General features: G+C 46.6%; 1 protein-coding gene and 1 long non-coding RNA gene across 5 annotated transcripts in view; one reads left to right on the forward strand and one right to left on the reverse strand.

Annotated features, from left to right (window-relative positions):
* Positions 1 to 12,171, forward strand: part of KCNMB2 (potassium calcium-activated channel subfamily M regulatory beta subunit 2) — a 202,137-nt gene extending 189,966 nt beyond the window's left edge. For both annotated transcript variants that reach the window (XM_072808138.1, XM_072808137.1), the window contains exon 5: positions 6,979 to 12,171. In XM_072808138.1, coding sequence (XP_072664239.1) covers positions 6,979 to 7,263 — 285 coding nt within the window. In that variant the 3' untranslated portion in view covers positions 7,264 to 12,171. The remainder of the gene's footprint in view (positions 1 to 6,978) is intronic.
* Positions 1 to 15,516, reverse strand: part of LOC140622346 (uncharacterized) — a 217,160-nt gene that overhangs the window by 91,627 nt on the left and 110,017 nt on the right. For 2 of the 3 annotated variants that reach the window (XR_012022129.1, XR_012022128.1), the window contains exon 2: positions 6,283 to 6,419. The exons of the other annotated variant lie outside the window; for it this stretch is intronic. This is a non-coding gene — a long non-coding RNA (uncharacterized lncRNA). The remainder of the gene's footprint in view (positions 1 to 6,282; positions 6,420 to 15,516) is intronic. 3 annotated transcript variants of the gene reach the window in all.

Raw genomic sequence — 15,516 nt, forward strand, 5'->3', positions numbered from 1 at the left:
CCTCCTTAAGCTCTATTAATTTGCTAGAGTAGCTCACAGCCTCAGAGACACACTTCGCTTATTAGAATCCCAGCTTATTTTAAAATGATAGAACTCAGGAAAGGCCGGATGGAAGAGCCATATAGGGCTAAGCATAGGGAAGGGCACAGATCCCTCTGCAAGCATGCCAGTCTCCCCAAATCTCCCTGCGTTTACGCACCTGGAAGCTCTCCTAACCCGGTCCTTTGGGTTTTTTATGGAGGCTTCATTATATAGGCTTCATTGATTAAGCCATCAGCCATTGGCAATTGATTCGATTTCCAGCCCTTCTCCCAGGAGTTCAGGGGATTAAGACTGCAAATTCTAACCCTCTAATCACATAAATGGTTCTCCTGGCAGCCAGCCCCATCCTTAAGTGTGCTCCCAAAGTAAACCTTATTAACCTAACAAAAGACACCTTTATAGCTCTTATCACTTAGAAATTCCAATGGTTTTAGGAGCTCTGTTCCAGAAACAGGGACAAAGAATAAATATGTATTTCTTACTATATAAATCACAATATCACATCCACTCTCTGGTATGTGGGATGGTTCCATATTATATTGTATCTTATATATAATTGTCACGGGAAAGATAGCTATTTTTGGTAAAGAATGAGTTCTATAAATTAGCCGATCATTTGCAAATCCAGACTCCCCACCATCCATCACTTTGTCACCCATTCTGAAGCCTTCTGGGTTTCCTGAAAGCAGAGAATATACATGTCTAGACCAGCATTCCTCAGCCTGGGCACTACTGATATTTTGGGTGGGATAATTGTTGTTCTACGAGGGTGGGTTCTGTCCTGTACGGTGTAGGATATCTAGCAGCATCCCTGGCCTTTGCCCACCAAATTAACTTCCTCCTCTGTCCAACTGTGATAACTGAAAATGTCTCCAGACAGTGGCGGAACCACTGCTCTAGATTTTATTTAATTTTGAGTTTAGATGCTGTGAGATACCAAAATCCTAAGCAAGGCTTAGAAGCACTTAATTCCTCTGCATTGCATTGATAGAGTAAAGGGAAAAGGGAAGAAATGAAAGACAAGTTGAAAATCTAGATAAGAAATAAAAGGATCAAATATTTATCAAGTGTCTGCTATATATTGTGGCCCCAACACTATGCTAAGAACTTTATAAAAATCATCTCATTTAATCCTAAAACCACACCCCCAAATAGTCAAATTTTATCAAGAGTTTACAATGTGCCAGCCACTGTATCATATTAAATATTTTACATGAGCTCACTTATTTAATTGCAACAATCCCACGTATTAGATACCACTATCATCTCCACTTTTGAAATGATGTAACTAATCCAGAAAATGAAATGATTTTACCAAGGCCACACATTCACCAATTAATTAGGTTTGAATAAAAATCTAAGTCTTTCCATCTCACCCTGCTATGACTTAAAGAGAAAAACATGGAGCATCCTCCTGAGAGGATAAAAAATCTAATTCCATGAAATATTTATCCTCTGATGACATATTTCAGTGAACAGGTGAGAATCCATGAGATTCTATCACATCCCAAGAGCCATGTAGGATAAACGGCTGTTGCATAAGGAATATAATTATCTGGGATCCATAGGAAAGGCCAGAGTTGTGTATCCAGCACCGGTTTACCCAGAATAGAGATTAAACATTAAAGCAGCGCACCCTGGAAAGGGGTGGGAGTGGAAAAAGGCCCAGAAACGCGACATATGAAATCCCCATAATTAGCACTTTAAATTGAAAGATGTCCATTAGACATTTGCTGAAACTACCTATGCACCAGAGATTCAAAAATGCTTAGGATTGACAAAGTTTAGTCATCGCTCACCAAAACTGAATTCTGGGAGAGCCCAAGGCATCTTCGAGCAGAAGTGGAAGGAAGCGCGTGCCCCAAAGAAGCCTGTGCTAAGCATCAAGAAGAAAAGCATGGGGAGGGACTCTACTCCTTTCCAGTTGCTGAGAAGGGGACCGTGGCGAAGGGCAAGGGCAGGCGAGGTGAGGGACTTCTCTAGGCCTAACTGGATACGTCATGAACCAGGCGGGGTGGCCTCCAGGGTTGGGCCGTCCGGGCACTGACTACTCTCCAGGCTGCAGATGGCTTGGAGTAGGTAAGTAGGTTTCCCGGGCCCTTTTACCGTCTCTGGTCCAGATCAGGCAGAAATGCCGTAACAGATGGGAAAGCTCCAGGAAACTCTGGAAAGGCGCGCACCCCTCTGGAGGGGCCTGTGCCTCGATGCTGAGAGAAACGCCCGCGCGTAGCAGAGTGAACTGTTTTCCTTCCCTCTCCCCAACATTTCAAACCATTCACCAAAGTCAAGCAGACACAAGAAGTGCCAACTACACAAATGTAAACCGAATTTTGTGGGGTTCGCTCTTTTTAGGGGTGATGAGAAGGAACAAGACGTCTCAAAAGGGCAAGAGAAGAGTATCTGAATTTACTCTCTCGCCTCTCCTGTCCATTACCGACACCCCAAAACCTCGAAAGTTCAAAATGCTCCCTGTGTGCCGCAGGAGACAAGGCTTCCAGCCGGTGACCTCTGCAGCCTCGGAACCTGGGAATCCCGTCTTCTCTAGCACAGAACAAGCACTGGCACGTCACGCACCGCACAGGCGCAATAAACGTGCTCAATATTCATTGTCTGAGGACACTTTTAAAGAGACTTTAGAACCAAGAACGTCTATGTTGCACGGAGCAATGTCTTTGTTTTTATCTCACAGTCGTGGTGGGCTTAGGATGGCCCGGCTGCCAGTGAGTCCCGGGAGCAGATTTGGGGCCCCTCTGCGAAGGGTAGACCTTCACTCAAAGCCTTTTTGGCTTCATTCCTCGTATCGCCCCATCCTTGCTCTGTAATATCTTCCGGTCTCGTATTGTTTATGTTTCTCACTACCTGGCACCCTAGACACTCAGCATCGATTGGATTTCATTAGATTAATCGAACTTCAATAAAAACAAAACGAAAATTCTAGCCCCTCTCTGAAGTAAAATCCTCCTCTTTTTATAAACAAACAAATGAAGCACAAACCCTTTCCCTGAGGTGATGCTGAGAACCGACAGCTCCTTTTCAGCCATCATGAGAAAAGAGGCTGACGTGGGGTTATTCAGCCAAAGCACCCCCTCCCCCTACGCCCACTTCTCCCCACATCTTTTATTTCCCGGGTGAGGGCCTGTCACTGCTGGCTTCACACATGCCTAGCAAAGCATGTCTAAGCAAAGCCCAACAGGTAGTTTCTCAAAATTCTGTCCACCGTCAGAATAAAAATAATTCTGAGGCGTAAGATTCAGGAAGTCAGGCTGAGAAGATCACATTTTCAGCCACTTTTTCAAAGAACTGTAGAAAAGATGCAATTGCCGGACCTTCCCTGTCATGGAAGGGGAACAAAAGAAGTTGCCAGAAGCCAGGTTTCCCCAGCCGGAGGAGAAAAGGTCATACTTGTGGGGGCAGCTCTATGGTTTTCAATACTAAGGAGGATGTAAGGGATCTGGGAAAGCCGTGAGGTTTATTAGCAAAACTCAGGATGAAGAAGGATGTAGACTAACTCTTCCACTGAATGGCTGCCGCAGAGGCTTGCCAGGTATTTTCATATGTTAAAGTACAAAAGAAAGAATGATCAAAGGCCATGGCAAACATGCGCACACACACGTATGGTCCCTCCGGGCCCGGGGCTGCCCAAGGCCGGGACTGTCACCTCGCAGTCCACAATACGTTTTCCAAGTGGGCATAGATAGTGAAGCCTCCGGCTGTTGAAATGCCTTCTGTATACTCTAAACCACTGACATGAGATTATCCACCAAGCATGTGGTAAAATCATGAGCCCGTGGAGTCTTGGCCCCAAATCCACGCGAGCCTCAAGAACACGCACGCGGCCGTCGCCTGAGCCGTGGGAGCAGCAACCTAGAACCCCGGGTCCGGGTCCAGCACCACGTCGAGTCTCCCGGGACACAGAGCAAGGAACCCGAGGTTAGAGCCGGCTCAGCTCTGCCCGTGGGCACCACGCACCTGCACACACGCCCTCCGGAGAGGTTCCCGAGTCTTGTACGTGGTGCTTCGGTTAACGACTTTGGAAGATCCTAGGGACGACGTGATAGTCCAAGAAGAAAACGTGGAAGTGGGAATTTGTGGGGCCTCGTGAATAGCCGTTAACCTCCGCACAAACCCTGCCACAGGCATAAGGAAGCGGGTGCTGGGGAGCCCCGGAGGCCGCCCTCTGGACCCACAGGGGGTGTCCTGAGCCTGCCTGGCCCGGCCCGGCCCCGAGCACCCACCCTGGGCCCCGAGTCAGCCCTTCCTGTCGTGCAGGGCTCGGGCCCTCCCGGCCAAGTCAATGCACACGCTTGACACGCTGGTGGCCTGAGAGCTTAACAAGCAGCACTGGCCCGGCCCTGTGAGCTGGCACAGTCTCAGACGTACTTTCTAGCTCATTTTACTCGGCAAATGCAGAATTATTGTCATTTGACAAACATTTCTCCAAAATATATAGAAGGCAGATCCGCTCACAAGAGCGTAAGAGAAGAAAACACTCCATTTTTAATGGAACATCATCTTTATCGAGATCATTTCAGTAACTTAGTACTGTTTGCCACGGAAACTACTACTATAAACTGTCTTGGCCCAAAAATATACAGAAGCCCGGTGCCTTTGTGAGCTAAACTGGCTCTATTGGAACTCAGCCGCAGACGGCTGGTCTGTGGTTTCTTCAGGGCTTTGCTTCAGAAAGCATTTTAAAAAAGTGAAACGATAAGAGACAGCTTTGAAAAAGGAAAAAAATAAAAATAAAAGTGGGTCTCTCCTTCCTGCCTTTAACCCTTTTGATCCCAAAGATATCCAACCGGTAGAGAATTTATTTCACGGAGTCCTAGGCTGATTTTATACTAAGTTGTAACTCCCTGAGAAACTCTGCTCGTTTGGAGATACTTTCGGGCCCTTACTGTTGTGCCAGTGCCAGCTCTCCGCCGCGCTCGTACTTGCGAGCATGCTCACATTCGCTCTCCGCTGACTAAACCTGAAGGTGTCAACCAGCCCTGCCATGAGAACATGACTGACGCCCCGTTTACGATAAATACCAGCTCACTCAGTCTCCACTCTTAACTAAGTAAGGGTCCTCCTGCTGTTTAGAGCCCAAGAATCCAATGATTAGAGCAGGTGCCTGCGTGCCACTAATAAAGTCACAGAAAAGAGTAATCCCAAACATACTCCACTAGCAAAACTCATGCATTTTCTTCCTGTGGAATCTACAGGTCTTCCAGGATCTTACCCCCAAAGCTTCCATCAAGGTACCCAAAGTCCGACAATAGCCCACCTCATTTGTGTTTCCTCATAACAGTTGTGGGAGTTGTGCACTGCACAACTTTTGGGTGCCAGTCACATGGTAAAAGTCACAGCTGTGAATATTTATAAGCACAACTTATAAACTGGTAATAGCAGTGAAATATGTGGGTTTTCTCCTAAAACCTGTGTGATAATTTTTCAACAGAAAATAAGTGTCCTAAGGAGGGGGGCATAGTTTTCTAATTTATACTAAAATATTACATAGATTAGCAGTGATCTTGTCACAAACCAATTTGATTCAGATAAATCTGTTAAATTAACCATTTCATAATGTGTATAATGCTGGACAGGGATTTTCTTTTTCCTGCTGGGAGTCAGTTATCATAAAGAAGGGAAACAGCTGAGGACCCGCACATCTCCCTGGAAAGTGACTTATATCACTTTCTCCCTAACTAACTTTTTTAAAAAATCAGTTTTGCCCCTGCCCATTTACAGACCAAGGAAAAAGGGTCACAAAGATCTCGTCTCCTTAAAGACCGCGTTTTAAATTAGGAGAAAAAAAAATGTATTCAAAAGGATATGCAATAAGTAACAAAAACTCAGAGTTCTTTGATCCCATCCGTATCCAGAAAAGAGAGGGCAGGGGGAGGAGAAAGGACAGGAAGAGGGACAGGGGTGGAAATATAAAGTGAGGTGAGGGGTTGGGGCAGGGCAGGGAGGGAAACGAGAGACAAAGAGAGAAACCCAAGGACTTAGTAGGAAGAAAGGAGACACGTGCGGAAGAGACATAGCAAGAAGGAGAAGAGAGGGGAAAAGATCGAAGGAAAGATCGCGTAAATTGTCAAACAAGTGCTGGTTGAGTGTAAACTCATTTGGTTCTGTTTTATTTTTCCTTGGTGTATGGAAAAAGCTACTTTGTCACGCTCACTGGGTGTGAACAGCTCATCACAGCTCTGTACTCAGTATCTCTACACCGCCCAGGACTCTTTTTTAGTGACTCACCAAGGTAGAGCTGCTCCCTCGACTCCAGCAGCGAGGTCACCTCCCTGACGTGGCTGAACCAGCGAAGGGAAGCCAAAAAGAGAAGAATAAACTACTTGCCCTGAGAGAACCGGTAGCTTCTGGTGTCACGTGGACAGCTGTGGGCAGACCAAAGACAGAAAGATTGACACGGTTCCACGGTAAAGTGTGTTCAGGAGGGAATAATCAAAGCTCGCCGTGCTTAGGTGTGGTGAAAAGATTCCACTGGAGTCTTCCGATTCTAATCAATAATGAAGCTGTTCGCGGGTGACCTGTGTAGGTACATGTGAAGCAGATCAGCATTATTTTTATTGCCGTGTGAGGTCTTAGGGTTTCTGGAGACTCTGGCTTGAATATGGAAAGAATAAGGGACGCCCGGGTGGCTCAGCGGTTGAGCATCTGCCTTCGGCTCAGGGCATGATCCTGGAGACCCGGGATCGAGTCCCGCATCGGGCTCCCTGCATGGAGCCTGCTTCTCCCTCTGCCTGTGTCTCTGCCTCTCTCTCTCTCTCTCTGTCTCTTATGAATAAATAAATAAAATCTTAAAAAAAAAAAGAATAAGCATCCAGGTTATTTCACAGACCGTGGAGGTGACCCCGCTATCCCACCCCCTCCTAGTACCAGACACACACACACACACACAAAGATCTCCTGATGGGTTTCTCTCGTTTCCCGCAGTGCTCCTATATACCTAAGTGTGGAAAAAATTTTGAAGAATCCATGTCCCTGGTGAACGTTGTCATGGAAAACTTCAGGAAGTACCAGCACTTCTCTTGCTACTCTGACCCAGAGGGAAACCAGAAGAGCGTCATCCTAACCAAGCTCTACAGTTCCAACGTGCTGTTCCATTCCTTGTTCTGGCCAACGTGCATGATGGCTGGGGGCGTGGTGATCGTTGCCTTGGTGAAACTCACGCAGTACCTCTCCCTGCTCTGCGAGAGGATCCAGCGGATCAATAGATAAAAGCAAGATGGATGAGATCATTTTCTTTAAAGCTCAAGTACTGTTTTCTTTCATTCCTCACCAAAGAACCTTAAGTTTGTAACGTGCAGTCTGTTATGAGTTCCTTAATATATTCTTATACGTAGAGCAATAATGCAAAAGCTGTTCTATATGCAAACATGATGTCTTTATTATTCAGGAGAAGAAATAACTGTTTTGTGTCGGTTGGTTTTCACAATCTTGTTTTGATGCTGGAACTAGCACTTCCTTCTCTCGTTCCGCCAAGACAGGGCTCAGTTGTTCATTTGCCAAGCTTTGGGGAGGGACGTAGACGGTATCAGCGTGATAACGTCTGTGTTCTCAGTTGTCAGATATCTTGAAGATGTTTCTGCAATATTTTTCATCACTCATTGTTTACTAAAGCTGCAGCCAAAAATATTCTTTCTTTTCTTATTCAAAACTGAGCCCTGTAGCAGGTGAAGGGACCAGATTTCCTAACTGAAGGATGTTAAGCATTTTCCTTATATTTCTACCATATCACTGTAAAGAAAGGGGGGGGGGAACGTCCAGACAGTTATTTCTCTTTTATTATTTTCTATTCATGACTTACGATTTTTTAACTGACTTCCAAGAATAAGCTGTTTTCATTAACCAGTTCTATAATCTCTTCCTGTGATTTAAATAGAAAATGAACAGAGCCCTTTTCCATTTAAGACCCTGCTACTGTGTGAGGAGACAACACTTACAAAGAGTTTCATTACCTGTGAATTGACTGAATGTTGAGTAGACGCACCGTGGCCACCCAGGAACGTCTATGTCACCAAGATATTTATGTGAAAATCTTTATTCAACTGAACTGTTAGAGGGTAAAATTAAGATCCTACTTGCCAGTAAAGACTGGTGGACTGATTTCAATGGGTAAATCGATTGTGGCAAATTAACATATTGGAATGTTACTCTTTGGGAATTTATGTTTAAATTAATGAGTGTGTAGTCTCTCCTTCTGACAAGCGTTCCCATTGGGATTCTAAAGCTACGTGCACAGAATATTTGTCTCCTCTACATGTTTTATTTTTCTATTTACAATTCTCTTTTTTGCTGCTAGATTTTATACACAGAGCAGACCTTTTTCCTAACACTCACTCGAAATGAATAACAGATCTAAAGGAAGACTTTGTCACATTGCCCTTTGCTTATCATGTGGGGGGAGGGGAAAGAATGAGGCATTGGTTTTAAACAAAACATTCCATCCTTTACTTAACATCAATATCAGAAGGAGAAGGCAAACATCTATCTTTCTCATCTATATTTAAGTATCCTTTTATAACATAGTATCACAATTTTCTAGATACTGGGAAATTTTATAAAACATATTTGTGGAATGCATGGTGAAACTTATCTGATGAAGTGGAGAGTTTCCTGCAATACTGTAATTCATAGTTTCACTTTCCATAAGATGTAAATTCTTAGGGTGTAATTGGGACTTCAAATGTGTAATTAAAACTTTAAAAAACAAAATCCATTACATCGGCAAGATTTATATACTTCTTGCGTTCTAAGCTAACAAGTCCATGGTCATCCAAAAACCTAGGATTCGCTATCTTTAAAGGTATTTAAATAGATTATAAAGAAAGTTCCTTTAACACCCAAACATGTACTACTTTCAAACAATATTGTTTGCAAATATGATGGAAAGCTCGATTCCTACCCTACTTTAAAAACATAATTCTGAAGATGATAGAAAACTCTTTGTGACTAGGGAGCTGAGAATCTGCAATCTTTAATGTTCCTTGAGCTTCCCTTCAAGCAATCTGAAGATGAATTACTTATTATTTTTTTTCAGATTTGTCATTAAAAATTCCCAACTGATGTTTCAAGTAAGAATTAAGAAATCTCAAAAAAAAGAATTAAGAAATCTCAAAATAATAACACCAAAAAAACTTAACTAGTGCCGTTCCGAATTCCAATAAAGCAACAGCCCCTTCAAGCAATTTAAATGTACAGACAATTAAATGCTCATTATTAAAGGAAATGAATTGGGATTGATAATGTTTTAAATACATTGCACATGCTAACTAACTTAATCTTTATTAGAGCCCTATTGCAGAGAGCACTATTATTTTCCCATTCTATACAAGAGAATGTTGAGGCTTAGAGGTGTTAACTTCCCCAAGACTGCACAGAAACCAAGATGGCAGAGGGGTGAGAAAATACCCAGCCTGTGGCTTCTCCACTGTAGTGACCATCTCTGTGGCTTTGGGGTATTTTAGATAACACTGAGGAATGCTACAGTTTAGGAAGGATTATGGGGGTAAAGGGTAAAGAGGAAAGACCGCTGAACTAGAAGTCAAGGACGTCATTCAAGACATGGTGACTAGGGCCCTTCAGGCTTCTCGATTACTCTCTTGACCTCTTTGATTGTAAGATTAGAATATGAGGGGAGTTGACCACTAAGCTCCTTTTTAATGTTAACGTTTCATCCTAGAGATATGGAAGGAAGAATGAATACCTCTCCCCAACCTTCACAGCGCAGGTCTGATCCTCGAACAGAACCTACACCTACTAGTCCATGGATCACAAAGCGGCCTCCCTGTTAATACTCCCCATGGCCACATGCCCTTCTCCGGGACACAGACCTTTATCTACACCCGCCAGAAGCAAAGCTCTGAACCTCCACCTGACTCCACAAAGACAGTCTCCGTCTCAGGGTGTCTGTGCTTCCAAATCACTTTCAGTAGCCAATTGGCATATTCCATCTAAAACCTTATTGATTTCAAATTCCCTGAGTTACAATTATGTTAAAACCCCGACAACAGTAAACACACCAATGATTGCTTGCAAATAGCCATAATAACAAATTCATTCTGTAGAAAGCCACTGGTGCAATGCTGACCGATCGTAATAACGGAGCGGGCAACCATAAAGTACCTCGCATGTCCGCCCCGTGACGTTAGCGATCCAGCACGCTACTCTTTTTCTCATTGCTGCAAATATTATTTTCAATATGTCAAACCATAAACACATTTCAGTGGGCAAAGCATCTTGACACTATAATCATTTCATTGACGTTACAGAGAGACATGTAGGACAGCAAGATAACATGAGCGAAGGATCCAAGAGGGGTAAAGCAATAATTTTAAAGCAATGACCTGCTGTTCACAGAAATAATTAAATTTCCTCCCCTACTCGGCCAAAATACGGCAGTAAACGACGTTCAAGCAAGTAAGGGAATGTTTTTCCCCGATGGGAAAGAGGAGGTGATTAAAGTTTGGACATGCTTCCTTCTCTTCCCCACTTCTGCTTTTTTCCCTTTCCCTTTGTAAAACGTTCAGTAAGAACAACCCCACGGTTCCGCAGTGACCCCCCCTCCCACGTCTGTACCACATTCGGAGTCTGACCCAAGGGACGCAGTGTCAGGACTCTTCTGAAAAACCTGTCAGGGTGACACGTCCAACAGAACCGAGCAGGCCTCCGTGAGGTTGACTCCGTCCCTCGCTTCCGTACAGCAACCACCAGGACAGTGCGAAGTGCGGGACCCCGCCCGGTCTCCCAGCCATGAGTGTGTAGCACACTGCAGGGGTCAAGACGACACACGTGAAGAAAACAATGGAGCACGGAGAGCTCTCGGAGAGGAGAGCCCGAGCGCGAGCACAACGGCCTCGGAGGGGCGATGTCCGACGTGTGGGGCGCCCGGCACCGTGGACAGCGGATAACGCCGCTTACGGGGGGGACTTATTAGTATCAGTAGAAAGTGGAGAAGTAGTAGTAATAGTCTTAGGACAACCACTAGTAGTACCTGGTCTCCTGGAGCCAGAATAGCTCTAAAATGCCTTTTTGCCCAGAATCCACAGCAAAGCCTAAGTCCTTCCTGCAGCGTCGTTAGTTGGGGACGGGGACGGCTGCTGCTGGCATCCTGCCGGTTGTGGGGTAGGCCGCTGGGAACAAGGCAGCGTGGGAAGCCCTGCTGATGCCCGTTTGAAATCTGCCTCCCATAGGATCCACACACTAAATCCACACCAAATCGCATCAGTACTCCTGGGTCACCAACTTATCCTAGTAGCGCTATTTTTACTTTAAAACAGAGGAGGGAATGGGAAAAGACCCACTTTCATTTGTTTAAAGTGTAAAACCACAGGGAGATCAGACGTTCAGCCAGGATTGACATAAAGAACTTCTGACTGACATCAGCTTTAAAAGGGGGTGACTGGGTGACGGGCACTGAGGGGGGCACTTGACGGCCCGAAGCCTCTACAACCTGTAATGTGACTTGTTACGTGGTGTGACATGGAGTGACATCAGGACACGGAGGAGGTTCAGGATGCTCTACACGGCCTCATCCCCTATTAGCACTGTGAGCCGTAGTGCTAGAAATTGCTTTTGGTAGAATTCACAATTTCTCTTTATAAAAATCTCCTGTCTCCCTCCATCTCTTTGTCTGTCTGTCTGTCCCTCTCGCCGTCCCGCGCTCTCTCAGCTGTTTCCTCTGTTGGTCGTGTCCTTCACCTTCATGTACCAGCGGAGATGGCCCCGTGTTCCCCAAACCCCTTCTGTCTATACTTGTAGGAGGAGAACAACCCAGCACTTCTCAGCCTCAGAAATGCCAACTGTCTGTGTATCACTTGTCCCCGACCGGGCCACCCCTGTCTCGAGCGATGCAGGGCACGTGCTTTGCAGCCCCACGAGGTGGGGGTCAAGTGATTCCCCGGAGGAAACTGGGTGTGAGTGAAAGAAGAGGAGAAAGGGTGCTGGGCGACAGGAGCAGCAGGTGCCCCCCACCCCAGCTTCCAGCACTGGGATTTGGGCCCAAGGACAAGTGCTGCGGAGACAAGGAGACTCGTGGGCTCAGAGGGCGGAGAGGGGACTAGTGCTCGGAAGTCACTCTGAGACTTTTCTATGGTTCCCCATTATTAATAAAATTTGAAAGAAAAAGAAGTCTCTGATTTTGATTCAGTGAGAGGGCGGGATAGTCTGGTTTCAGCAAAGCACAAGGGGGGGAGGTGGGGAAACGTGCTAGTTTGTTGTCTTCAAGCTGTTATGTGGTCACTGAGGGGACACGGAGGGAGGGACACGGAGGGAGGGACGCGGGCACAGGGGGCGGGGAGGGAGGGGGGGCGTGGGGATCCGGGCCCAGGGCCCAGGACGGCAGCTGCGCACCCCAGCGCCCCGCGGACCCGGCTGGCAACCCCCACCGCCCCGCCCTGGCCCCCGAGCCCAAAGGAGCAACGAGGAAATGACCCCACACATGGCCAAAGCGTCACACCAGTGGCTCCACCGTCCCGCGGGGAAGGGCGGCTGTCGGGGGGGGTGCCCGGTGTCGGACACACGGCCACAGGGCCCCCGGGACCCACAGGCTCCAGCGTGCATGGAGACATGGACACACGTGCACACATGCACACACGCACACGCAGGGAGACACGTGCATGGAGACACGCACACACAGACGTGCACACGGAGACACACGCACACACGAAGAAACGTGCACAGAGACACGCAAACACACAGACATACGCACACACACGGAGATGCACACACAGACACATGTACACACACACACAGAGACACACTCACACGCACACAAAGACACACACACGTGCGCACACGGAGACTTGGACACACGCACACACATGCACACACATGCATACGTGTGTGCACACACATACACATACACACAGACACAAATCTGGACACATGTATACACATACGCACATACATGGGGACACACACACACAAAAATGTGCACACACACGTACACACAGGAAGACATACACTCATGCACGCACACACAGGCATGCGCACACACATGCATACACATACACACATGGAGACACATACACATGCACACACATGCACAGACATGCACACACATGCACAGACACACGTTCACACACAGACATGCATGCACACACATGCATACAGAGACACACGTACACATACGGACACACACAGACATGCACGTGCACACAAGACACGCACACATGCACACACAGACACACTGACACACATACACACACATACACATGCATGCATGGAGACATGCACATACACAGACACACACATGCACACAGGCACATATGTGCACACACAACATACACATTCATACATGGAGACACACACTCAGACACACACACAAAGACACACATGCAGACACACAGAGATACACACATACACTGACACATACGTACACACACAGACACACATGCACACACAGAGACACACATACAGACACACACGGACACACACGGAGACATGCACATACACATATATGCACAGAGACACACAGACACATGTGCACATATGTGCACTTGTATGCACACAGAAACACACAGGCACACACAGACACGTATGCACACAGATACACATGCACATGGGCACACACAGACACATACACACATGCGCACACAGACGCACACGGGCACACACGTACACACAGATACACACATAATCACACAGGCACACACGCACACAGAGACACACTCTGGGGGACAAAGCAGCCTCCTGTTCTCCGCACACACCCGCAACCGTACCCGGCACCACCAGCGCCACGTGGCGCGGGCCCCCTGCCCTAAGCGTCTGCTCGTCACCTCCTCTTCTGCCCACGGTCACCCTCCTAGGACCTACAGCTCAGAGCCATCTTCTCTCCAGTCCCTGCGCTGCCTCTCACCCTCGACTCACTCTTTGTACCAAAAGGAACTTTGACCAGCGATGTGTGCTGCTGTCACGGCCTGCACACAACTGGGCAGCGGCTTCCCCCGTCCACGGGAAAGAGCTCAATCGCCTTAACCAGCCCGTGGCCGCACCGGGCTGCACTCCCAGCCTCTCCCCACCCCACTTCCTGGCCCCCCACACCTGCTGTTCCGGCTGCGCTGGACTAGTCCTTCAGACCCGCCCAACTTTCTCAAGCCTCTGTCTTTCCCCTGCTCTTACCCGACCTGCCTCCTTATGCCAGTGGAGGAGCTGATAACACCATGGGCTCGGGGGTTAAATGCCCGAGTTCCAATCCTGTCCCTACCCTGGTGTGTTACTTGCCTTGGTTTGGGTTCACACAGAAGCAGACCCTGAGAAAAGGATTCAAGTGCCAGCAGTTTACCTGGAGGTTCAGAAAATCCCAGCAGGGGAGTCGGGAAGTGAAAAAGGGAAGAGAGAACCCAATAAAGAGAACGTCACCAAGCAGCCACCTCTGGGGGTGGCAGACATGTCATCCCTCAGGGAAACTCCGGGAAATACTGAGCAGCTGTTGCACCAAGTCATCCCATCCGAGAGGTAAGGTTCCCGGGCTACTAACACCCAGTTCTCTTCTAGCTTTGTTGAGATACAACGGGCATATAACAGGGTGTAGGTGCAAGGAGTTCACCCTGTGTGCAATGAGAAATGTTACCGCAATAGTTACCAGCCTCATCATTCACGTAATTACCATTCGTGTGTATGTAGCGAGAGTATTTAAGATCTACTCTCCTAGAAATTGTCGACAATATGATACACTCTTGTTAGCTGTAGTCGCCTTGCTGTACATCAGATCCCCAGAAGCTCTTTATCTTTTAACTGGAAGTTTGTGCCCTTTGACGAGTGTCCCTCTATTCCCCTCACCCCCTGAAAACTGCCATTCCAAGCTCTGTCTCTGTAAGTTCAAGATGCATTAGTAATAGGGACTCAGTTAATGTTTGCTGAATAAAGTAATAAGTGATTATGAAACGAGTATCTCGTATGCATCGGGCATTATGCAAAGCACTTGAAATTCAGCAATGATTACAACAAGGCCCCTGAGCACAAAAAGATTGCAGAGGGGATACACAAACTCATGAATAAAAGGAATAGACATTATTGAGTTAAAGAACTTTGGAAGAGACAATTGCCAAGAATAGTCACTAGTTTAGGTTAATGCTCTTTAGCCATTACACAAAAGCTAAACAGTCATGCCCAAAACCTGTCGACGGAAGCTCTGAGAACTTCTCTGGCATCTTGCAGGCCTGGCTTCCTGCTGAACTTTTAGTTCTGTGAGGTCAACTCAGCACGTCAGATATACAACACAATTTGGGTCTAGTAAGGAGTTTGCTCCTCATCGTTCACTTCCACTAAATCACATCGCTGTAAATCCAGTCTGGCCACAGAAAACAAAAGGAAAAAAAAAAACACAATCTCTTAGAAAGATGCTTATTCTTTTTTTTTTTTTTTTTTTTGAAAGATGCTTATTCTTAAGACTCTTCGTGCGTTGATAAGGAATATCTGTTAGGGACTCACTTAATGAAAGGAAGGAAGGAGGAGGCCGGTGGGGAGGGT

This window comes from Canis lupus, chromosome 31 (assembly GCF_048164855.1).
Source record: "Canis lupus baileyi chromosome 31, mCanLup2.hap1, whole genome shotgun sequence".
NCBI classification, from domain to species: domain Eukaryota; kingdom Metazoa; phylum Chordata; class Mammalia; order Carnivora; family Canidae; genus Canis; species Canis lupus.